The 26,891-nt window shown below is 38.5% G+C and overlaps 1 protein-coding gene and 1 long non-coding RNA gene across 2 annotated transcripts in view; both read left to right on the forward strand.

Annotated features, from left to right (window-relative positions):
* glra4a (glycine receptor, alpha 4a) overlaps positions 1–8,746 on the forward strand; it is a 49,276-nt gene extending 40,530 nt beyond the window's left edge. Inside the window, exons 8-9 of the mRNA XM_085433576.1 lie at positions 1,262–1,411; positions 8,002–8,746. Of these exons, the coding sequence (XP_085289702.1) occupies positions 1,262–1,411; positions 8,002–8,295 (444 nt within the window). The 3' untranslated portion in view covers positions 8,296–8,746. The remainder of the gene's footprint in view (positions 1–1,261; positions 1,412–8,001) is intronic.
* Positions 8,747–20,763: 12,017 nt separating this feature from the next.
* Positions 20,764–25,206, forward strand: LOC146717957 (uncharacterized). Its single transcript, XR_014915454.1, has 3 exons — positions 20,764–20,985; positions 22,672–22,807; positions 24,091–25,206. It is a non-coding gene; the product is annotated as an uncharacterized LOC146717957 (long non-coding RNA).
* The last annotated feature ends 1,685 nt before the right edge of the window (positions 25,207–26,891 follow it).

Below are 26,891 nucleotides of genomic sequence, written 5' to 3' on the forward strand. Positions count from 1 at the left end.
CAGGTGAAGTTTAAAATAAACATCAGTCTGCTGGATTTAGCATGTTGCTTTTAAAATTAGAAGATCTGAGATGGAATAAATCACATCTAAAATGTCAGCAGAGTGCAAAGAAGTAACTTTTCTGCCACAGGACCTGAAATATTATCCTCGGAAACAAATGAACAGATTTTGAAACTAATAATATTCCCAGATTTGTCCAAAAACTTAAAGTATGAGAAGAAATAGGATTACATAATGCTATCAGCTCCAGAAAAAGGTCATTGACCAAGTGAAACATATGTAATAAATGGCATTGTGAACTGAGTGTGAGAATTGTACTCTTCTGACATTTTCAGACATAAAAGTAATGCAGGATTTACAAAAACCATTAACTTTGCTGATATTACCTGACAAGACAAATCAAATGTTTCATGAGATGGCAGCAGAGAATCAATGTCTGTAAAAGACGTTTTACGTGTAATTGGTTCTGTATGAGTATAGATTTAATGCGAAGACCTTGTGACTATCACAAGAAAAGCATCAGACACACTATGTCAGCCATTTCAGATCTATACACAACCTTAATCGGCACTTATCTATTTGATGACTGCAGTTTGTCCCAGATTTGAGCTGAATTAAACTGTGCATGTACTGAATTCCTGAGACACTTCAGTGAGAGTTTGACAGAAATCAGAATTTGTCGCATCCTGTTATTACTCCTACAAAGTTGTACTGGCTGTGCCCACCAAAGTGAAGTCAATGGAAATGAAAAAAAATCTTTATTTTGTCTTTATGTGGTAAATGGACTGACATCTATACCGCACATTTTTAGTCTTTTGACTATTCAAGCCACATTTACCTATTCACAATAACATTACAGCAGCTTATTCTGTGACGACCCGCTCCACCTCCTGAGCCACAGGGAGTCATTTAAAAGAAACTGTTTGTCAATCCCTCTCTGTTTTTCCTTGCTTCTCTGTATGTATCTGTAACAGTCAGTTAAATGCTGCTCAGTTGAGTGAGTGCCTGCTCGGTTGGTGCTGCTGATGTGGTGTGACATATCTTCTCTCATGAATGACACGGCCAGGGGACTCCCCAAGCCTTAGCTGTGACCTGCCTCATGGCTATGTGTCAACAGCCCACAACCCACTGACTCATTTGAATTCTAGGCCATCCCAAAGATGTATGTCATTATAGCCCAGAGCCTGTGAACAACCCACGAAATTATCCATCAGCCTTATTGATTGGCTATTGATTACACTGTGACCTTGTCCTTTTCCAGGTGTCTTATGTGAAGGCCATTGACATCTGGATGGCAGTGTGCCTTTTGTTTGTGTTTGCTGCCCTTCTGGAGTATGCAGCAGTTAACTTCGTCTCAAGGCAACACAAGGAGTTCATCAGGCTGAGGAAAAAGCAGCGGCAGCAGAGAATAGTAAGTGTAAATGATGCAAACACACACTGCTACCAGAAAGAAAAACATACACACTTGTATTCAGTGTCACAATCTAGTACAGGGGTGTCAAACTCAAATACACAGTGGGCCAAAATTCAAAACTGGAACAAAGTCGCGGGCTAACGTAAATATTTATTGAAATATATTTATTCCTCCAGATATGAGAATGAATCTTTTCTTATGGACTCAAACACGTTTTGCTGAAAAACTGAATATGGAACAAGCAAAGCTTAATACTAAACAATATATATATATATATATTAGCTGTGTAATACCAGTAGGCCAGCTCTGATAGTAATTTGTTATGGCTTTGCGGGCCAAATGTAATTAGGCTGCGGGCCAAATTTGGCCCGCGGGCCAGAGTTTGACACCTATGATCTAGTAGATTCTGAAAAGCATGGATGAAGAAAGAAGACTCTCGAGTCCTCGTCATCCTATTTAGCAATGAATTTTGCCTCTTGTTGTTGTGCGATGCTGTAGATCCAGGAGCTGACAGCGTCAACACGCTACAGCTGGCTGTCACATTAAATAAGGAAGATCCAGTCTCTTCAGTTCAGCTCGTGAGCAGTGACCTGTTAGAAGATCTTGTGATCTTTTACCTCTGACACTACTTTTGATGCAAAGCAACAGGCTTCTTACCAACCTTGTGGCACTGAATTACTCTAAATTTGACTGTTATGACAGATATGAAAAGGCTATACCGATTAGTGTTGCCATCCAGTAACTACTGCAATTTCACAGAAATTCAGGTTCTTTCTTCGTCCTTGCTCTATTTTTTCATCAAATTTTGTGAAACTGGTCTCGGTAGTTTTTGAGTAATTTTACTGAGCACAGCTAAGAGTTGACTTTTACCAACAATGTACAATATAAGAATATCATCTATTTTTTTTTAACACTAAAACAAACCTATTCCAACAGGTAGACATGTAAATGACCTATGGGCACTTTCCAATAAGCCAACCAGCCTGCAGGTACACTCTAAATGTCAGTGAAACACTGAACTCCATGTATTCATAATTTTCTATTACACAATAAAGTTTGCAGCTATAGTTGGTAAGTTGCTATTAAAGGGGCACAAGCATGTTCACATTGTATGTGCAGAAGATAAATAGGCATAACTCCCATTATTAGGCTGTCCATTTGAATTAAAAGGGTAAAACTGTGATAGAGCATCTTAGCAACAACTTAGCAGTTTGGTTTGTTCTTATTAATAGTTTCTTATTTACCTGGAACGCTTGACTTTGTGTTTATTAATAGTGATCAGTCTAAAAGTTGCAACACCAACCCTCTGGAAAGTACGCCTCAGTAAGTGGTATCTTTTGGTTTTTGGTCCTGGCATATTCTTTCATCCAAAAATATATCTCCTAAACTGAATCCATATCCTGAATAGCAGTTGTTAGAGACAAGTAAGTTGACAAATAAAAGTCTTTAAAGAGTGGTAAGACAGAGATGTTTGTCTCAAGAGAAACAAACAGGACATTTTGAAAATCCCATTAAACACCTCCAAGTCTAGGCAGCCTCCTAGACCTGTGGCAGTGTTCCCTGTAAATGCAGGAGAGTCCAGCAGATTTGCAGGACAGCTTGCTTCCTGCACAGCAGAGAGAAAAGAGGAGAGATGGAGAATAATGGTCTGTAGAGAAAAGGACTTCCCCTGTTCACATCAGTTGGACAATTGCTCCCACAGAGGAGTTGGAGGGCACAAACTATACATCTGAGGGATATTGACGCCCGGCCCTGTAGTTGTAGCAGAGAGATGTTGCGAGTCTAAGGCAAACAAATCCCAGACTGACTGAGGCTTAATCAATGAGAGGCGAGATTTCAACCAGCTACTGTATACTGTGCATACCCACAGCGATCAAATGTGTAAAAATAAATACATGGATTTGTACTTCCATTTATAGTCTTTACAAAAATAACTTGAACCGGCTCCCTGAGGATTCTTTTTTTGTCTTCAAAGCCGTTTCTTTTCACTAACATCTACACTCACAGTATCTCTTTAATTAAAAGCTAAGAACATCTACTTGAGTTTGTTATTTGGACCTAAAGTTTGTGTATATAATATGAACATGATTTTTTTAAATGTATCTCTAATACTCAAAACAAATCAAAAATATAAGGTAAATGCCTTCAAATCAAATTTTTTAATCATAAAAAATGAAATGGTCAGTAACTGCTATCTCTGATTGTCTACCATCCTTTCCAATGGAGGTATCTGCTAGTCAGCCTGGGAGCGTTGAGTCGTTGCGAAAAGCCAGTGACATCCCTGGTAACAACTCAACCTACAGGAGTCTCAATCAGCACTGCAGCGCTTGCGCCAGGGTAAAAGGAGTAAAAAATCTAACCCTGTGTCAACCCTGACCTTCCCAACCCTATTTTTGTCCATGCATCCACTTTTTCAAATTGTTTAGAGCAACTTTCACCTTAAACGTGAATTCCTGACCTCTTTTCCTGAATTAAACCCAACTTGTGCTGATCTCATCTTGTTTCTATAGTCATGTCCCTTTGACCTTTAGCTGTGGAAATCTTTGCACTTTGCCCTTTATTCTTCCCCGGTGTGTAACCTGTTTTCAGGCTCCAGGTATTCTTTCCTTGTCGAAGGAGAAGCCATGCTGTTGTATTATATGTGGAATGTGGTTTAATAATGTCTTGCTGAACAAACTTCAACTACTTTCTGGATAAATATATCATCTGGGTGGTAGTACATCTTCTCTAAAACTTGAAATGTGTCATTCAATATGATTCCGCATTAATAGTGCCTTCACAGAGGAGGAAGCTATTAGATATGGACCCCAGTACAGTAACAGATGTAAACTTTTGAATTGTGTATTGATAACAAGCTGAAACCACGGCTTCATGATGTCCAGAGAATATTCGACTTTATTTGTCAGACCACAATGCAGTTATTCACTTTGCCTCATTTCAGTTTTGATTGAGCTTGGTCTGGTCTTGGTCAGGTGGTGGTCTGTCTGGGGCTAAAGCAACAGGTGCCGACATAATCCTAACCATGTAGAAATCTTGGCCAATCAGAAGTCTAGAAGCCTGGACGGGAAAGAGTAAACACATGAAGCATAGAAGCAGTCTTTGGTCTTTTCTAAATGGAGAGACAGTAACTGCGTGTGTATATGTAAGCGTGTAAAAGCTGCATATAGTAAGACAAACAGCAACAGTATGTAGTCTATTGTAGAAATTTATCTCGTGTACACAATTATGTGGCGCACAGGATGACGTCAAAAAAGGCGCACACCTTTGACGTTGCGTGACTTTTCGAAACTCTCCGTCCTGGCAGGAGTTTTTAAAAATCTCAAAACGCCATTTACGTGTGGACGAAAGTGTAATAAAGTGTAAAGTAAAGTGTGCGTGTTAGTCCCCATAGGGAAATAGTTCTTCTGCATTTAACCCATTCACCCAGTGAAGCAGTGGGCAGCCACCAATGCAGCACCCGGGGAGCAGTGTGTAGGAATGGTACCTTGCTCAGGGGTACCTCAGGGTAGCCGTTCAGTGGAGTCGAACCACCGACCTTTCGATCATGGGGCCACCACTCTACCTACTGAGCTATCCCTGCCCTAAAGGCCCAAACGCATAGAAAAAAAGCTTCATTTTCAAAAGTACCCGTGTACATTTGGACATACCCTGGATTTTGTTTTTAAACGTTGTTTCTTCTCATGTTTTATTTGGTTCACTGATAGTGGTTTTCAAAAATTCTGAACCCCCCAGTGATTTATTTTTATTTTTATTGTTTGTTTACTACAGAATCATCTGTTTCTGGTGCAGTGGCAGAACAATCACTGCCTGTCATTGTAACCTTTCAGCTGTGTCCTACATATTTTCTGGACACTCTTCTTTCAGTGATACAGTCCATCCATTGACTCGTCCATTTTCTTTCGCTTGTCCAATCCCAGCTCAGTGATGACATATAACACTGAAAATGTATTTCCATTGTAATAGTTTGAAAGATTAGTCCTTACTCAGATGCACATTTTATATTCAATGATGTTAATGATCTAACTAATTCTGTACCAGTGAGTAAGCATAGTTATTCACGGGTAAAATGACTAACCGATGTAATTAAAGATCATGAAACACATGAAATTTTACTAAAGCAGGAAAAAAAAATAGCTCGCCTGTTCTGATCATTTGTGTTTTTAGACAATAACTTTACTCTCCACAGAGCACAATGTGGTAATCAGAGCGGGTTCAGTTGAAGTTATGCCAGTATAGCTGCTGCGGAGAGTACAGGGCAGAGATGAGCGCCTATTATCTTTAGAGAAATGCACCATTAGACTTTAGCACATGATGTTCTGTATCGTTTAAGGTGGCAGAGGGATAATTAAGCTGTGCTAGAAGAGCAGTGTATTCCCTATCCACCTGTTGCATAGTGCAGTTTACCAGTGCAGTAGCAGAAAGTTGGTCGCAAGGTGTAAGTTTACAGTAAGTTAGTATACTTAGATGTGCACTCTTAGTATCTTTCTGCCAAATCTGTACAGTACTGAGAAACGACATTCAGCAGAGAACCAGAGAGCTGCCGGGGTCAGTGAGAGAGAAACAGAGAGAGGCGGGACACGGGGATCAGAGCTTTCAGGGCCCTTCACACTGACTACTAATCATCCAATTTAGATCCCACATCTTCACTTTCCCCTGCTAAAGTGAATCTCTCAAAGTGTCAGAGGGCTGTCAGAGTTAAGCTGCATGTCTATTAATATTCTCTTCAAAGGGCGGGAACAGTGTCTCAATAACTGTTTAAAAAAAAGTGCATAGCCATTCATCAAAGCATAATGCCAGATCATGACTTTATTAATATTTTGAGCCATTTTATTAACATTCTGAAAGGTCTGTCATTCTGTAACTTTGAAAAGGGGATAGATGGGGGTTATTATTTTCAGAGTGGCAAAAAGAAGATGCCCTCATTTTCACTTCTTTGGTTGTTTGAATGAAGTAGATTGTTACAGATACTTTTAATCTACTTTAAACTCAACATCTTCAGGGATACGGCAGGCAAATTTTGAAGCTCTTAGGATAATCTGGAAGAAGTCACATTTTTGATAGTCAGCCTATGGACCCAAGCTCTTCTCTCTGTTCCCAGTATCATCATCAAATCCAAATGCATGATTTAATATGAAAATATCATATTTCTGGCAGTATTGTGGGCTCAGTCTATCACCCTACAGTAGACTCTAACTGTGCAAGTGGTCACATGTTACAGCTCTCACACACCAGATGCATAATTTCACTGGACAAATTTGCAACATTTATTTTTTCAGATCAAGCTTGATTTTTTTTTTCTTTTCATTTCATGAAAATAAACCGATCTGACCAGTTTAACCACTGCATTTGGCAGCAATTGCACTTGGAGCTTAAAACATACACTGATATTGAATATATGATGATACGGAAATACTGAAGTAATACTGGTTTACCTCCAACCCACAGCCAGACGCTGATCCGGGTCAATTAGCTCTTTGATATCGTTTCTCTGCCTCCTCAGATGTTCCCAATTCTGCCCCACTGACTTCCTGAAATATGTATGAAACATGATACAGCTTCAACTCTGGATCAAACCCTTCTCTTGAGACTGGGATGAACCCAGAATCTCCATTTCTTCCTTTCGTTGTTTTAAAAAAAAAAAACCAGGACCAGCTTACGATCACTTGATGCAGACTTTTTTGCGGTCTACGTTTTCCGCTACGATGGAACACTTGCTGTGTTTATATACGTTACACTACGAGGTCACATCTGAAGAAGCCCGAAGAATTTTGTGTCGTTTTTTTCACAGTGCACTTGGTGTGTAAAAGCCTTCAGGTACCGGTGTTCTTTGCTCCCATTGGTAGCTCACCTCAGAATTGAAAGGAGTTGGACTTTGTACCTGCCCGTTTCATATTGCTAGCAGTTATCTCTACTGACTGTCTGCTACCTATGCTGATGCTGATATAACTGTGGCAGCAGAAGCATGCAGCACTACAAAGTAAACTGCTACAGTTTAACAGTTTATTTGTGCTTTCAGATGATTTTCAACCCTCAACCCAGGCATGTTTTTTTTCTTCTTTTTTTTCCCCTGTCTGCTGAATTTTTCTAGTTTTTGAAAAATCACTACTTATTTAGTTTTAAGCGAAACAGATGTTGATGTTTTTTCAGCTCTGAATCTAATGTAACAAGGTTGCTTTTCAATACAGTTTTATGTATGTATTGTAAGTTTGCTTGAGTTTTGACTTCTGTTTCTCTTAAATGTAATTCTCCTAAACTTAGGCTGGTGTTATACACTTGGTGACAAATCATCACCGTTTTCAATCTCAAGGTTTTCAATCATTTTTTTCCCCTTCTGTTTAAGCTATTTTATTAAAAAAAAAACAAATGTCAGGAATTTGACAGAACATTTTAGAAAACACAACTTTTTCTTTTTTTCTTTTTGCTATTTGTTGTTTGGGTGATCTCATTCTTACACTGCGCCGCCCTTTTGTGCTACTACACCACAGACGCATTTAAGAATAAGCCACTGAGCGGAAATGTGGAAAGCTGTATGCTAATCCATGTTGACAGCGAGAGGCCAATCTGTTTTTCCCTGCTTGACTCCACAGGAGGAGGAACTGGTGAGGGAGAGCCGCGGTTTTTACTTCCGGGGTTATGGCCTGGGTCACTGCCTGCAGACCAAGGATGGCACTGCTGTGGAAGGAGCCAGCGTGTTCACCCCACCACCACCTCCAATTACCATGTTTGATGGAGAAGTGCTTCACAAGCGTTTCGTGGACCGAGCCAAACGAATTGACACCATATCCAGAGCCGTTTTCCCCCTGAGCTTTCTCATATTTAACATCTTCTACTGGGTCACCTATAAAGTGCTGCGACATGAAGACATCCATGCAAATTTGTAAAACACTCTGCCAGTCTGGGATGTTGTTGTTTGTTTGTTTGTTTGTTTTCTCGAAACCAAAACTGCCTGTCAATCTACATTACAGTGAGGAACCGTGTCAAAAGGCACATCTGCTTCTCAGAACCACTGCTAAAAATAAAAATGTTGTGCTCAGGTGCGTCTTCAGGATCTTGGACATAGAGCAGTCGAGAGAAACTAGATTATGCTGCGTGGTTTCTGGCTGTTGTGTGCATTTCCGTCTTGGATTGATTTGCCTGGATTACAGCAGAGACGAGACACTAACGGTACTTTTGGGTTCATGACCTTTGCTTCAAAAGATGGATAAATGATTTCAGCGAAGTTGGTCCTGGCTGAACAAGACATTCTGACTTGAATTTTGACACTACCCAGCTTTGAATGAATGTTTTTGAAAATATTTTTTTTAAACAACTTTAACAAATGGGTGCAAACAGTACGGGCGGGGAGGGGAAGGGGGTCTTTGATATTTCTGACTATTCAGTACGTGATGATCATTCAGTTTAAGTATCTGTAACAAGAGATTATATATAATGGTGTATAAAAGTGTATATAACAAAGCTGTTCATTATACTGCACAAAGCACAAATATGTATTTCCTTTTGTCTAAATTTAAATAAATTAAATAAATTGTTATTCTGCCAGGAAAACAGAAATGATTCTGCTTCTCTTTAACCTTGGTATTCAAATGATTCGTTTTGGGGGGTGGAGGGACAATGTAGTCAAAGAAATCAGTCACAGAATAGCTGAATCACACACAATTACTTTTCTATTGCATTCATTTAATAGCAGCCATCAGCTCTGAAACCCCAAGTGGAAAGAAATTTAAAAAAGGTTCTGAATAAAGAATTATTACAAATGTTACAGATGCAAAATCTTAAATTGACATTAAGATTGTTGGAGTTTGATTTGTGATAACATGTCACTTGCATACTAAATCTAGCAGGAACTCACTGAAAGTTTGCATAAGGGCTGCTATCCTCAGGAGTGGTTTGGAAGGTGTGGAAATTCAGGGATGCAGTAGAGGGAGAGCATCGCCAGTGAGGGAGGACGAATGGGTTTTTTAATGGGAAATCAGAGGGTTGTTTTATCAACTAATGAGTTTGAAAAGGGCTTGGTGTTCCACTGCTAATGACAATGAATTCAGAGAGGCAGCCAGAGCCTACTGTCCTTTTGTTGGCAATCCTAATCAACTCCTCTGTATTGTATGGTTCCCCTGGTAATGAAAATGCGTGTGTGAGAATCCTTTAGTGTATGTGTGTGTTTCATCTGCCTGCTCTTATATCAATAGGGTTCTGGGGGGGGGGGGGGGGGTTTGTGCTTTAAACTTTACTGGGTTAAATATTATCCTATATGTTGCCATTTTTGGAATCAAAATCTAACGTACTGGATGAAAGATTTAAATAAGGAGCTACTGTTATATAAATGTAAAAAGCATTTACACGTTGGACTCTTTGCCTCAGCTTGAAGGACACGTACCTTGAAGTCCTTCATACTTGCTTGTGACAGCTTAAATTTCTAAAACAGTCTGCAAGGGCATGCAAATGTCAAAAGTGTTGACTGTTGCATGCCATGGCTAATGCATTTCCCTTTATTTAAACAAAAGTCACAAATTGACACTTTACATCTCATCGGTTTAATCCATGGTGGTTGTGGGTGTTTGTAGTGGATCCCTTGGGTAAGCTAGGAGGGTTTGGACTGTGGGAGTTTACTATGGCTCATTCAATCAGACTGGCATCTGGGGAGTTTGTAATTTCTACGGTTCGGCCCATCTTCTTGTAACTTTAGGCACTCTTGAGAAGTTTTTTGTGTGATGTAAGGTGTGTTTTCCTCCTAGTTAGAGACTGTTGCCATTGATGAGTGCAGTTGCCATGCAGGGCTATGCTCGTAGATGGTGGGTCCACATGAATCCCAAGAAGAAAGCTCCGACAGCAGAACATTGCATTTAAACAAAGTATGAACACCAAGGATTGAGGTAGAGAAAAGTGTCTATTCTGTGGCTGGTTAGTGAGCAGTTGTTAACAGTGGCTAACCTGAAATAGAATATCCTGAGGTATACTGAGCTGCACTTAAAACCACCTTGCAACTGCAGGTTGCTGTCATTGCCTGTAGTTTCCACTGTGTGTGCTGTGCTGTTGATTCCTTTTGGACCATTTTAATGAGGTTTTCTGACAAATAATAATATGGTAGGAAATTTGTGCTGTACTTTTGGTGAGTAAAAATCCAGTGTTTTAACAGTCTAAGGAAACAAAACTAATAAATAAGGAAGACTGAAGAAAGTTTGCATTGTACCCATATGGCTGTTGTTTCCTTTTGCAATTTCCAGTCCAAATATGCTCTGTTTTGGCTGGTCAAAAAACCAGATCTAGTTGCATTCTAATGTAGATCTGTGTAAATTTCAGTGTTCCTGGCTGCAAAAACAACAAACATAGCCAGTTTGCAGAACCGAAAACCAATTTCTCAATACAGACATTCAGATTTTACATTGTTGATACCCACACAACAAAAGGTCAAATTACATTTTGAAACTCAAAACACTAACCAAAATTTCTCACATCCGAAACAAATAGTATCGCACAGCGTAGCCTCCTTTCATTGTAAGTCAGAGATGGAATCGTTTTGACTCTGAGGGGGGAAAACAGCATATTTGTTACAAAATAAGAAGCTTTTCTAAATCTTCAATTGACTGACACACGCAAAATAGGCCCAGTGATTTCTGGCACACTATGCTCTATTGCCTCTTCGAGAAAACAGCATGTCCGCTCAAAATGTGCATTATTTTGAGGACAGAGGAAGACTGATGGATTCCAATAAAGCAAGATCTTTGCTATGCTGGCTGGATTTGCACCCTAACTTTCATTACACACAAATTCCCAAGAGACTTTAATAAAAACCCTTAACCCATGCACTGCCACAAGGCACCAAAAAGAAAACCAAAGCCATTAAACCAACTGATTTATAAATTAGTCCCAACGGAAGAACGGACCCAAATGAAAACATAAAATATTCATTGTTCCAACCGGATTTACATGCATCCAGTCATGTGCTATGTGTGACTGTTTATTTGAAGGCCTTCTCCAGGGAATGCTCAATGCTGACAAATGACACACATGACTTTAAGCCATGTGATTGTGTATGAATAAACATACAGTGAGCACGGGAGAAAGGAATATGCGTTTGATGGAGCTGCTGGTCATCATGTTCGAGGTATGCCTTTACTGTCTCCCTTGGGAGTAGGGCTGGGCCATATTATACCGTTCACGATAATACCGGTATAATGTTAGGCAACGATAGGAAAATGAAATATCGCGATAGAATGGGAGTAAAACGCGCATGCGCAGTGCCTTTGTTTTCATACGCACATGGCCGGTCGTTGAGTGAAACAGATGAACCAGAATTGGTTTGTAAAAATGGTGCAACTTCAGTGATGTGGAACTGGTTTGGTGTTTGTCCGTCAGATACACAACAAAGCACATTTTTTTGCAGAACATGCAAGCGGCCGTTGTTATTGTCGTATTTGTCGGACTAAGATGCTCTTAAATCTGGGAGTAATCTGGGTCCTAAGCTTCGTATGCTTCAGGTCAAACAACACTGCAGCATCACTTAGAGTTAAAGACTGTCTAAATTCTTTCATCTTTAATAAAACGATCAGCATTGCTGCTTTACCAGGTGTAACTATGAAGTTTAACTTCCAGGCATCCATGAAAACAAAAGTTATTACATTTAACGGAGTTAGAAGTTAGCAGGAAGCTAGCGGAAGTTAGCTCGCTAGTTTCGCTAGTTACCTAAGCATGATATAGCATGTTCTGACTGAGAGATTTCTGAAAAAATTCAAACGTACAGCTCTGCTATCACTTCCAACATAAATGAAGACAGGAAACTAAACAGCAGTGACGTTTGTAGGGTTACTGAAGTTGGGCTAGCTGGTATATAATGATGTGCTACGTGATCGCTAGCGACACAGCTATGTTAGCATAACATAAGCAGTGAAGCTGGAGGACGAACACTAACACTTTTCCACTTATAAAAGTTAATGTGAAGGTTCTTCATGGTTAGAGACAAATGCAATCGCATGGCAGGATGCTGTAAACGGACCAAACTTCAGTCAGGAGAACAACTGAGATAATCCATCCACAATACGAGGTTAGTTATTAATATACTGCAACAACATGGGAATAGAGCAGCTGCAGAGAATTCAACATTAATGAATCAATGGTACAGAAGTGGAGGAAGCAAGAAGAATGAGTTTAATAAAGTTTGATTTATCTGACTGCTTTGTTTCGCTTAATGTGCCTTATAATCCCGTGCACCTTATGGTCCGAAAAATACGTACTGCACACTGCAGTTTAATGTTGCAAAGCACCTCTTTTTAACTTCAGTGGATATTATACATGGTTATGCTCAGGATATGTCAGCCCATTTCTACTGGAAATGCCTTTTGGTTAAACTTTCAGCAAGGAATTAGCATTTGCACTGTTACATTTTTATAAAGCTTTAATGTACATAAAAACCAGCTTCTTGTTTAAGTGAAAATAAATGGAAGGTTGTCTTTTTGCGCTAGTAATGTTGTGGAGTTGTATTTTGTCTCGCATCAATTATATCGTCGGTTATATCGTTATCGCAAATTTTCAAATATATATCGTGATAAATATTTTTGGCCATATCGCCCTGCTCTACTTGGGAGTGATTAACAGCTTCCCCCCCCTCCCCATTTTCACTGAATGTCAGTAGTGCCAGAGCTAAAACTGAAGAGTGCAACCTAAGACCTGCAATCAATACTCTTCTCTCATAGTATAAGCATTTCACCTGTTCTCAGCAGACAAAATTGTACGTGCCTTTAGTCGTTGGCTCTTCTCTTCAGGTCCTCATTAAAAATGTCTTAGATCAGTTGAGCAAACTGCTGTTTATCTAGTTGGAAAAAATGCTTTAGGAACCATCAAAAATAAACCTAGTGTAGCATAGATAGATGATATAATTTTAATCAGAGCTTATGAGTTAGATCACTGTTGCCAAGCATTTATCACACAAATATACCCCTGCTTGTATAAGAACCTTCATAGCAGAATGCTAGATAAAGAAATATAGCATCTAAGGGGAAAATATTGCCTTCTTTTGACAGTGATGCATTGGTGAGACAATGCTACACGTGTCACCTTTAAATATATGAGAGTAAACAGAGGAAACTGCTGGTTCCACACAACATTATGGCTGCAAATCTTGTGAATGTCACCCAGCATTTGGATAGAGATGTCCTTGCACTTTAAATACACCTTTTTCTTCCCCCATAGGCATACTTGTGAATTCAGTACTATGTAGGTGGTACAATGGTTTCATGCAAATATCCTGTCTTTCCTCTACTGATGATCCATTATACAGTGACACACATGCAGCTGGATCTATGTGACTATTTGGTGCCCAGTGCGCTTTTCAGTGTATACGTATTCATTATTCTTTGGGTAGTAGTGCAATCAAAATCCCCCTGACAAACACTTCAAGTGAAGGTTTAATTTCAAATCCTGTGCTTTTTCTGTTTTGTGAAATGCCGCATCCTTTGGAAATAGTGCTTCAGATCTCCTGAAAATCCACGGCAGGTACTCAAGAAATATGATATATGGAAAACGGCTAAAAGGGAGATAAAATAAACAGTGAGTTTATCATCTCCAAGTTTAGACACAGTAACTTCCTTTCAGTCAATACAACATGATACTCAATTTTACTTATATAGTGCCAAATCATCAGAAAAATTGTTTCATGTTCCTTTTATATTGTAAGGTAAAGAAGACTTCCATGAGAAAAAAAACACCTTTTTTGCACCACAGCTTTGTAGCTTTTTTAGGAGCCACTACTTCCACAGCTCGATACACCAAAAAACAGGTGATGTCGTCTTTTGTTAATGAAGAATTTGCAGCCAAATTCTTGAAACTAACTGCTGTAAGTTTAGAAAGCTGTGAAAAGGCACTGGACACAGTGTTGAAGCTTTAGTAAATAATTCAATAGACAAACCCATCAACAACCTTTTCTGCTCTTCTTGCAACAACAATGTTCAGACATTCATCTATACCCTGACATTTTTGCACATTCAAAAAACATGCCTAGCAGACAGCCTTTTAATATTAGCTAGATAGCCAGGCAAACACGTGAAGCTGGAGTCCAGCCCGGTTATATGACTCGACACTAGATGTAGCCATGATTGATGCGTCAGCTGGATCTTTCAAATACAGACAGATAGACATCCAGTCTGCTCATTTTAAACCATTCCTCCAACCTGAGACAAGAAAATATTTCTTCAAGAACACTGCAAAAGACAAAAAAACTATATTTCAAGCAGCACTGAAAAACTCCTCACTGTGTATACTTATACAAGAAATCCCATGTGGTTTCATTTCCACTAATCCCTTGCTGTGCTTCTACATTTCTGTAATTCCAACATCTGAGAGAAGCCCTACAGCTGGGAAGACTGCAGCTCAAGGTTTACATGGATAATGCTTATAGATGTATATGCACACTGCACAGTCTTTGTGTGTGAACAGGAGAAACAAGGAATTAGTCACTTCCCTGTCCCTCTGTAGAGAGAATAGGTACCAACTGAAATGATGTCAACCACAGAATTACTTCACTTTAAAAGATTTTAAAACTCCTGGGGAGAGTTTAGTTGAAGATTGAATTAGGAATGATGCCAGTTCCTCTGCATATTACAGTAGTAATACATGTAATGCAATGTATTGCATATAAAGTATTTCATCTGTGCAATGCCAGAAAGATTTATGCCAGAAAAGTAACCAGGATTAAGACAGGGGCATAAGGACATGTACATTTGATAAAAGGAGACCAGGGGGGAAGAGAACGGACAGTTTTAGGACTATTAAACCTAGAAATGTGCCTAATGCTAAGAGGTTGGGGTCAAAGATATATATATTTTCAAACCTACTTGGTTTACATCTCAGTACTTGTTTCTGCATTTCCTTGTTTCAGTTATGGCTGTTACTCATTTCCTGTTTTATTTTATTGGTTATTTGCTAGTCTCTTGTTTCAGTAGTGCTTTCTCCCCTGTCTGATTCTGACTGACTGTCTTCACCTGTGTAATTGCTTTCACTTGTGTCACCAGCTAGTTCCATTTCCCTGATCACCTCACGTGAATAAATAGTCAAGTCCTTCCCCTCAGTCTGTGTCTTGGTGTCAGTTAATTGTTAATGTGGCTCCTCACACTTGTGCTGGCAGTTTAAAATCAAACAGTGGTTAGAGGATCTAAATGCCCTCATGTACGTCATATAGCACTTAATCATGAAGGTTGGAAAGGGGAAAGCATATGACTCACAAAGGGAGATTAAATGTTTGCCACACTGAGATAAGTTTGTAATCCCGTGCCATCATAGTTTTTCATCAAACTGGATGGATGATCCAACATAACTCTAACCTTTATTAAGGCTTTCAGTGTCTGACAACAGTTAAATTAAACTAACGATAAAACAACCTTAAACATAACTAAGGCAAACTGGCTTTGTAGTGTCAGTGTCTGTTAAATAAAACACAATGTCGACTCTTGTCTTTTAATTCAACATCTGAAAATTTGCTTTGATCATGTTATTATAACTTTTTGCAGTTTTTTTCAGATATATTTTTCCATTTTCAGGCAACAGTTTCATAAGAATTACATTGTATTACAGCAGCATTATGTTTATATATACAAGGAGAAACAGATACTTCTTTTAAGGGTTCACAGCACGTTGTATATTATTGTCCAAAATTGAAAAGACAATATTAATATTTACATGATCTGCATCACTTATGTTACTTATTATTTATGATTATGAGTTTTGGCCATTTAAGTTTATATTTACATTTCATTACATGTAAACACCATGTGATTAATACAAAAACACTAAAAAAAACTGTGTAGGTTTACAAAGTAATTATGGGATGATCTCCTGTCCTTTTTTAAAAAGGATGGTCTGGTGTATCCTGATGTAATAAATGTAATAAATAAACGATGTAATAAAGGAAGCACCAAAGAACTTTTTCTCATTAGTATTTAGAAAATTTGACTAGCTCATGTTTTGGATGCCATGTAGACACCTCTGGGTCAGTTCACTCAGTTAGAAACCTATCAAAGCTAAATCGATTATTCAACCCCAGCCCAGGTCTGGAACACAAAGCCAGTGCAGAAGTGTTTAAACCTACAGGCAGAGTGCTTTCCTCTGGAAATCTTTCCTGTTTATTCAAAGGACTAACTCTGTGTAGTCCACAGAGAACAAATTAGCTCATTTTTCACAAAAAAACAAACATTGCATTGAGATATTGGTTCTTTTACATACTTAATCCCATACTTAATCCCATTTTCCATAACTTAAAACAAGTTTATAATTATGATCCTCGCATCTTGTTCGTGTTTCACATTGCCTTATTAAGATAAACTAAATGCAAAGAAAAAGGCAGTAAGTACCCACCAACCCACCAACCCAGGGCCGTCTGCCTCCGTTCCACCTCTCCTGCTGCTGTGCAAGTGAACAGAGGATTTTCTCCACCTCCTTCTCTCCCCTGTCTAACAGACACGACTGTCACTGTCATTAATGCCCAAGAGAGTAGGAGAGGGAGACAGTTCGCGTCCTTTTTCCGCTGCTGCTGCTCTGACACAAATCAGAGTTGGAGGTGTTTGGCTCAGAGTGGTGAACTAAGAGGGAAAATAATTATTTTCCTGTGAGACGGTGCATGTGTGAGCACACGCACGTGCCTTCGTGTGTGCGTGAGTGTGTGTTAAGACCGCTAAATGTCTCTTTGGCTTCTCACCAAAGAGATAAAAAATAAAGAGCAAAAGAGACTTACACAGTCATTCGCTGTTCTTAAGGAATGGTCATTCCTTTTATTGCTTCTATTTCTGTGACTCATAGTCAAAGTCGTTGAACACCAGAGACTTTGATACTTTGATTTTGTATGCCAGTGTTTCTAATTCATTTATTTTGTAGACAAGCATAACAGCATGCATACAGAGAAATGCTGGTTTGATGTCACTTTTCAATTAGTTTTGGGGATTACTTTTCACAGTCACGCTGCCAGTTCAGTCAAAACATTTTTTTATCATTGGAAACAGAAAAGACTTTATCCTGAAGGCCGCCTTCTCCTGAGGGCATTTATAAAGTGAACTGTAAGGTTCTTATGAATGGATGATGCAACTTTACTGTTCAATTTAAGAACCTCAAGTTCACTCCGTCTTAGTGCATCAGAAATTTAAAGAGCAGCAGACAAGAGATGCTTCTTGTTCACGCAGACAAGCAGCTGCGGCGGTCAGTTTTCTCGGGTAAAAGCCTTTTTAAAAACTCTGCAGGTACACTTCTAATCCTGGGGTATTTTTGGAATTTTAGTTGGATCCTTGGGAAACTCTAGACTCACCTGGATCTTCTCTAAAACACTGTAGAAGCACATCTTGTACAAGTACAGTGTTTTCCCTGGTAGCATGCCTTCTGCAGGTTGAGCTCAGGCTGTGGCCTCAGCAGATTCATTGTTATTGCTTATTAATGAGACTATTGTTTTTACAGAACAGAACAGAAGGTCAGGTGAACTCCCCAGCACCTGTGACACAGTCTGAACTGTTGAGGTCATCAGGGCGTTTATCTTTGGGAAAATAAAAACATGTTGGTGTTGATCACCAACAAAATTTAAACTCTTCCAGTGAACTCCAGTCATTTGCATAATTCCTGGCTTTGCAGGCCTTGCAGCAGTCTTTGGAGTTAGCTGTAACTTCTCTCTAACCTGGTGTTTTTATGGTTATGAAGGGGGTTCGCACCTTACTGTACTTTGCATCTCCATAATTTATGCTGTCTTTAAAACACTGTAAAACTCTCTGGCTTCCCCTGATTAGCCTCCAGGCAAATGCTTATTTCTGTAAGCTGATTAAAAACATGACCTTATATTTTATACTGTACTGTTTAACACTGATTGCACCTGAAATAATGAAGCTAAAACTTATCTGCCCCCAAAAAGACTTTTTAGTAACATATGGATTTAAAGAAATGCATAATTGTAATTATGGGATCTGCCTGTGCTTTAGCCGTGAGGTCGTACTTTTCAGATGATTATTAACCTTTGGATTTGCACACTAACTTTGGTTTCATGGGCATTTGGCTTTGGCACTGTATGTTTTCATGCCCATGGGTCCATGCAGACGTCTGCATGCCTGTATGTTTTCCCACTAAGACTTTCCATTAAAATGAACCAACTGTGACCTGAAGTGGCAGACTTGAAGTGAGTTATTACTTGCTGATGTGTTGCCAACTGTCCTTCTCTCTATACGCGATTAAATATCTTCAAGTCTTTAGACGAGTTTTCTTTAAATTTCTTTAAGCAGTCTTCAGGAGTAGTTCTCCAAGCTTGTTGAAGGATAGTCTTAATGTCTTGCTTGAATGTTGGCCGGCTTTTGTTCTATTTTCTACCAATAATGTTGATTGCACTCTCTGTCGGTAATTCCATGACATGAAAGTGTTTCAAGACCACTTTAATTGTCATGCTGAAAAACGAAGCCATTGCCAATCAGCTGTTTTCCATATCTGAAAATTGCATGCTGTGTGAAAATCTGATGGTACTTTGTTCATATCGACTTTGACAAGATCCCCAACACAACTGGCTGAAATGCAGCCAGCAGCAGCAAACATGACAGAGCCTCCACTGTGTTTTAGAGATGGCTGTAGACAATCATCATTACGGTGGTGATGACTGAGAATATAAACTCATCAGGTTAAGTGCTTACTAAGCTCGCAAGAGGACAGTTTTCCTATAGACTTCTTTACTTCCTTTTTCTTTGCAGTCAGTTGCCCCCTGTTGTCCTTCCAGATAGACTGCAGGTTTAATGCAAGATCACACTTGCTTTTCCCTTACCTGTATCACATGTAGACTCGAAACACCCCAAAAGACACAAGTTTCACAAACAGATAAGCAGGTGATCTTGCTCATTATCACTATATTTCCTTACTTCTGTGAAAAGTTCCTATTGTCATTGTAAATATCTCGAATTTCTAAGGTCTAAAATGGCCCTAATACATACAAATGTATCTTGTAATAAAATAGATACTTCAAATAGATCTACAAATAGCATCATAAAAAAAATGTCCTCCAATTCCTTACTTGAAGGTGGCACCAGCTCTGACAATTCAAAAAGGTCATTTTCTTCTGCACTAATTAACGACGGGGCAAAGAAAAGTTCCTTCCCTAAATATCACATATCCAAACGAATGCCAAACACAGCACGGTAATGAATGCTTGGGATGTCTCTTAAGGTTAGCTTTTCCATCTTCATCTTAGCTGTTTTCAGCAGCAGGTCAAAGGTAATGCTGAATCGCTAAGACCCTGTCAGTGTGCTAATTCTTTGCTTTGTCTCTGCTCTAAATTAGTATGCAGTTTAACTTCAGACCTCTCGAGCAAAATAAGTAGACCCTTTTCTTTTTAAACAATACCACCTTATTGCATATTTTAGCAATATAACAGTTTCTGGACGAGCGTTTAAGTGATCTCTAATATTTGCCCTTGATGCATGCAATCAGTTCATATAGGAAATCTGCAACATGAATTGCTAAAACATGGTGGAGGTTCTTTTTATATTTAGCCAAGTTATTTTTTTAATATATTTAAATTTGTTTGTATGTGCTAAGCCAATTAAGAAAAACTTTGCAGCTCCAGCACACTCTAGGTTGAAGTAGCACTCGCTGACTCCCTACCTTAGATACCAAGACTATAAGGACGGTATTGCCTCTATAGCTTATCCATGAAGAGACTGCAGCACTATAAGCATTTTGTGTGCTTCACCACCTGCAGTCACAGATAACTGTGAGTGCCGTGGTAGGTCTCCCAGCCCGATTCCTGTCATCCAAATATCTGATCCTTCAGTATGAGTGTATCCTCCTTCTACTGAGGTGGGTGATCTGATACTGTTAGAGGAAAATGTCATGTACCTCAGCCTCATCTCTTGTTTTTTATCCTTACTGTTTTACATGGAACTGAAGTGGTGCAACCAGGCTATGGGTTCACAGCAATAAATAAGAAAAAAGGCTGCTTTCATGTGGTTTAAATATGGGACACGCTGTAGCTCTGCCTTATGGGAAAGTAAGTGAAGTGCTTTAATGAACATGTCACCCTGTGTTTTCTGTGTGAGGACACAGTGTTTATAAACCAAGTGCATTATGGGGAAAGCCTCTTTCTTCTAGAAATGGAAATCATCCTTTCTCCCTGTTCACAGCCTGTGGTTGCTGCAGCCCACTGGAAACAACATGACATCCAGAATCAAGGCTGGTAGCCTTGTAGTTGGGTGCTGCTGGATTGGATAAGTTGAATCTAATCCACACATCAGTGGTAGATAAAGAACAGCAGACCAGTGACAATTTTGCTACAGCAGGGCAGCTGTGCTTTAGTTGCAGGGGTAGCTGTGGTTTAGTAAAGTAAAAAAATGTCATTTGCAGCACTGTAAAAAAAATCCGTAAAAATACAGTACAATCTACTGTATAAACGTGAAGGAATTTTCCGTATTAGTCATTTACAGGTATTTTTCTGTATTTCTCAACTACTGCAATGCATTGTGGGAAAAAGAACCTGAAAAGGAGGGAAAAGTAAGCGCAAGAGCAGCCATTAGGCTTCTTTCAGGCTTCATCTGGATTTTGGATTCTGAAGTTGGAGAAACTGCCTTCAAATTTCTGTGGTAAGTATTAAAACTCATGTTTCGTTTTATTAAAATAATGTTTTTCAAAAGACTCCGTGTTTTTATTTAGAACGAATTGTTAATTTATTTGTTAACTGGTTTCGGCTGTCTCCAGACAAGTCAGGAATATTTTGCTGACTCATTTTTTAAAATAATTGTTATTTAGGTTTAACATGACTTAAGCTTTATTTTAGTTAATGTTAAAATAATTTTTACTGTGATACCACCAGTTTTGCCCTTCAGTGGCTGAACCAGTTTTCATAAATATTATAGTTAGCTGTCTGTGTCTCTCTGGGTGTGACTGCTAACTAGCTAATTAGCGAAAGTCAGCGATGTGGATAACTGGGAAAGTGAGAACTTCATGGTTCTAGAAATTATTCTAGGACTCTAATAAGTACTGTATCAATACCTGTGTTTTACAGTTGGCTCTACTGTACACTTTAAAGGGTTTCAGGCAAAGTTACACTAACCCTAGTTTAAGCCTCAGACCTTCCTGGCTGACGCTAGCAAATGCTAATGTTAGCCTCTGATTTGGGCTGCTAAAGTAAAGACTTTTAGCTAGCTGACCAGCATAGATTATTTCGGTGGTTAACAGACTGTAGTGGTAAAATTATTGAAAGTATAGTTTCACCTCAGCACATTTACAATTACAGTATGTCTATTTTGTAGCACATAGAAATGTTTAGTTAATATTTACAGACAGACACATTTTCCCTGTAACTGTGTTTTTACTCCAACATTTGTTGAAAATGTAATTTATGAAATGCTGAGCAGCATTTCTTGTATGTGGAATATTTTTGTCACCCCACTGTGCTAATGTGATTAAATACTAAAAATTATTACTAAAAAAATTCAATAATAAATCAATAATAACTATTTCTTGATTGAACTATAATGTTTTTTTTTTGTTTTGTTTTTTGTTTTTTTTGCCTGTCCCATTTGGTTCTTTAGCCATCAGAATTGTTGTCTGAAGACCAACAAGGATACCCAATGGATTTACTTTGCCAAATGGATCATCGTGGCATTGCCGTATTGGTCCATTTGGTCGATCTTTGTTTTTATTATTTATTATATTTTATTTTCAGATGTTACAGACGGGACAGACATGAGTGAGGGATAGGAAAGGGAGAGAGAAAGAGGAAGGAAAGGAAAAACAGAAGGGGAGAGGGACAGTGAGAAAGGGGGGGAGAAAAAAAATAAAAATCTCCTGGATCACCTGTTGAGAGAAGAATAGAAAACAAGCAGAAAAAAAACAAAGCAACATACTAAACACAACACCATCGCATTAATCTAGCTAAGTGTAAACAGCAGTAAATACTAAATATTCAATGTTGTTGTGCAGCACGCAGGACAGATGTGCTTCGAAGTAGCAGCCAAGAAAGGTGTAATTTGGGTCTACGAGCAGTGAACACCCGTGTGCATACCTGTGTGGATCAGCGCGCTTGTATTCCAAAGGTTGAACTATAATGTAAGCGCAGTGCTGGTGTGCAGGGGCTCTATATGCCTTGTCTATATCAAGCTTTTAGCCAAATATAAGCAGAGATATTTGTATCTTTCTTAAAAATCCAGATCCTTACAGATTATTTGAGAAATGGATCAACAGCTATCACTACTTGAAGCACTTTAAGTCCTGCAGTGGAAAAATATCCCTTATTTCACCTTTGATCACACACTTTGGTTTTCCAGTGCAGAGCAATGGCCAAGAAAAGGAAAGACTTCCCCGAGTGGAAAAAAAAGATGAAGATACAAGCTGGTGATGATCCAGAGCAGCTGGTCTCAGGAAATGACGAAAAACCCTGATCACCTTCTCTACAAACACAAGGTGAGTTTAATGTTGTGGTTGATTTAGTTTTTCAAGGTATGTATGTTACTTTAATTATAAACTGCTTTTGTTGCAACAGAATGGTGTTATGTGTATGCAACTCTACGTGAATTATAATCCTTTGTAGGGCTGCGTGATATGACCAAAATCTCATATCCCAATATAAGACGTATCTCTCCTGATAACGATATATATCACAAAATAGTGCATTTTCTGTAAATTCTGTGATTCTCGGGCAACTCGACTTATGTGAAATGTTTTCAGTTGGGCGTCGTGTACCTGGAGTCGAGTGTTTTGACCGATGCATGAAACTATACATTTTTAGACATGAGTTTAAATGGCCGCCATTTTCTTTCTGAGTATTTATTACACGGCGTGCTGCAAGGAAAAGCCTGTTCTAACGTTTGAGTCTAAGGATTATTTTGAGCACCTGACGACTCTTTTTTGCTTTTCATTCGTAAACTCTCTCGAAACTCTTTCATGTGATTCTTGTGTAGGTGGTTAAAGAGGTTTGTCGTGTTCGAGTGGTGGTGGGGACCAGTTTGTGGCATAATTTGCATAGTACAGTTTTCTGGGGCGTGTCAGACTTTTCATAACCAAACCATGTCCATGCTACAGAGGTAGCCCCTCATTTAACAATAAGGTCCTCGATTTCTTTTGACTGGTCCTTCTGGTTCTGCCTCATCCTTGCTGGCCATGCTGGTATTCTCTGTGCCTTCATCTGCGTGGTGACCGTAAGCGCCATTTATAGTTACTTGATGTTTTTATTTGAGGTCATTTGTTTGATGCATATTCTGAAATTTTATGTTTGAGAATAATGTATATCATTTCAGTTTAGTTTGAAAAGTCTCAACAGAAACTTGAGCTTTATTGTGAAAGGTTTATGTGGAAAATAAACAAGCGGACGGGGGAGCCACACGATGGTTTTATCCTCATTGTTGGTAACGAAAGTACGCGTAAAAACAGTCACTTGTCCGTCCATAGTGTGGTTATTTTAAGTATAAGAGAAGGAGAGAACTTTAAGAAATAATATAGCAACTACAGTGACCATCACAACCATGAAAAAAATATTGCCGTAAACAGTTTATTTTGCAACACCACAAAACAAAGAATAGTGTATAATATGAAACGATAGACATTTTTATATCGTAATCTGATATATATCGTCATATCGCACAGCCCTAATCCTTTTTTTGTTTATGTTGTTTATGCTCTAGGTAAAAAAAAATTATAAAAATACAAACTTTTTAAAAATGTCTTGTTGTTTCTCTTTTTTTCCTCAGAATAAATTGCGACTAGTCTCAATGGCTGACACGGAGGAGCAACACAGCGACACGTTAACTCCGACTGCTGCAGTTCCTGTATGAACTGAGCAACTCTTAAAATCCAAGGAAAAGCTGAGTGTATTTTACTTAAAGCTCAGGTGGACCTTGATGTACTAACATGCAGGCTGCATTCAGGACTTTGTCACACTGTTATATGAAGAGCGGTAACAAGACTTTGTAGTAATTTGTCTTACTATTGTCTTATTTGTTGTGATTTAGGGTCTGTGCGCACAAGCAGAGGTTTTTGTTTGTAACTGTAACCTCGTTTTCAGAGCCTTGTCTAACATTTAATGGTCATGAAATATGTCAGACTTTTTCCTCTACTTAACCAGCTTAGAGAATTTGAACACCGTGGAGAAAAAGGTGTGCATTAAGGATTTTGAACTATGATGTTTAAGTGTTGTCACTGCTGAGGATTCGTGGACACAGATCCTTATTCACTATGCTGCTGTTTACAGTTTAACTTTTCATCAGAACAAGCACTTCTAATTATACTTTGCTCCTCACTGACAAAACAAGTCCCGTAAATACACTTTTATCTTTAAGTTTGGGACAGTAATCTGTCTTAATGTATTATGTGTTGTAGTTATCATATGGGGAAAAGTCCTGTGGTTATCCATCAGTCCTGTTCGAATAAACCCAAAGTTCAGGAACATCTTCTTTAGATCTGTTCAGTTGTATTCATGTGGCACCACTTAAACAGTCAACAAATTTTGACTCAAGTATGTTATATTGTAAGGTAAAGAGCCCAAAGAGTTAATCTCAGACAAATGTTCACACAAATGTGAATTACATTCACTTCATTAATGAAGTGAATGCAATTCAGTAATCAAAGGTGTTTGGCTATAACTGACTACATGTGTATACTGTATCATAAGTGGACAGAGATGGATGTAAACCACACCTTAACCATTTGGCTGAGGCAAAACTACCACAAGGCAGTGATTCTAACTCAAAGGTACTCTGGATATTATTAAATGTGAACATGTCGTTAAATATGACATTTTTTGTTTGTCAGGTGTCCTGTTTGAAGAAAACACTTGGTAGCCACTTGAATGAATGTAAGTAAACACATTTACATGAGGGCAACCTGATTTCAAGGAAATAAAAATGCTCAAATTTGAAAGCTTGCGAGTTATTTTGTTCATGTATCAGCTGTTTAGTAGTTTTATGACAAGATGGATGCTGTCATTATATTTTAGTATAGTGTTTGAGTTAAGGAGAATAAAAGAATATTTAACATTAATTGTACCAATGTTGTTGTGTACGAAGCACAAATTAATTTAAGTTTTAATTTATGAATTTTTGAGTACATGGTGTACTAGGTTGTAATTGCATAGAAATGTACGTTTAAGGATATAAAGAACTATATTTAATGAGTTACAGTGAAAAGAAGTGCTTGGAAATAGTAATATAAACAGAAATTTCTATTTTTCTATTAACGGAAAATATCAGTTAATGATACAGAAAATATACTGTGAATAAACGGAATTTTCTGTTTTATAGCTGAAGGAAATGTCCATAAATAGTACAGAGAGTATACTGTAAATCTACAGAATTTTCCGTTTTATCATTTACAGAAAGGTCCGTCAAACCTCCGTAAAAAAACAGAAAATGTACTGGCAGAAAATTACCAGGACATTTTCTGTTTTTCTACGGAATATTTTTTTACAGTGAGGTCTGTGACAGGATGTTAACTCTACTCTCTGTCATGCAGCCCCCCAGCCCCCCACACACAACTTCCTAAACATTCACACTGGACCAAATGTATATAAACAGAATTCCCACCTTACAAGGTTGATTGCCATGCAACTAGGATCTTTACATTTGAGAAGGATAGCCATCCAAATGTCAGTGAACACAAACAACTCAGAGACCGTTTGAGAAGTGACCTGCCTTGTGAGGTGCTGCTTTCAAAGCTGAGGCGTCACATCAACCTGCTTCAGCTGTCACTGCTGTCGTTGGTCCTGCAACACCTTAAGTCAGTGATAAGTAGGAAGAATGGGTTCGTGGGAATCTGCCACTGTAACACGGTGGCCTCTGTCAACAGCGTGTTGTCTGAGCAGCCTGAAATACCAGCTCGTTCTCATTCCTGGGGTGTAAAATAATGTTTAGTGCATTCACAGTGCTTCATTTGTTTATTTTTTTAATACATGTTTTTCACAAAGCAGTCTTTATTTTACTCTGTCATTTTGTTTTTAGAACTTTGAGGTGAAAAATTAATTTGATCCATTGTAAAATAAGGCTGCAACAGGAAAAATGTGAAACAAGTAAAGTGCATCGAATACTTTCCGCATGCACTATTGTTTTGGCAAGCTGTTGCCAGAAAGTGTCTTTTGGTGACACCAACCAAGTAGTTTTTAGTGCCCAAACCTAATCAGTGAAAAATAAATTTAAAAAAAAAGGGAATGAAATGAATCAGTAATTGCAAAAAAGTGAAGTGAAAAACTCAAAAATCACAACAGAACATAAACCAGGGCCTCCTGTTTAATAAAGCTCAGCCTTATAAGAGATAGGCAGCACATGACACACAGCATCATGTCAAGCCTTTGAATGAGAACATATTAGAAATATATAAGCAAAGAGTTCAAGGAGTTTAAGGGATAGTGGTACTTTCTTTTCTATCTATTGTAGGTAAAGTAGGAGAAACTAGTTTTTCTGGTTTGCTTGGTTTACTTTTTTAACAGTAACTCAGAACCCGTTTGTTAGGAGCTCACGACAGGGTGTTTAATAGTTCAATGTTTAAACGTTTATTTTCT

Source organism: Copadichromis virginalis, linkage group LG2, assembly GCF_057382275.1.
Source record: "Copadichromis virginalis isolate Kocher_CV1m ecotype Utaka linkage group LG2, C_Virginalis_male_GT1.1, whole genome shotgun sequence".
Classification (NCBI taxonomy): domain Eukaryota; kingdom Metazoa; phylum Chordata; class Actinopteri; order Cichliformes; family Cichlidae; genus Copadichromis; species Copadichromis virginalis.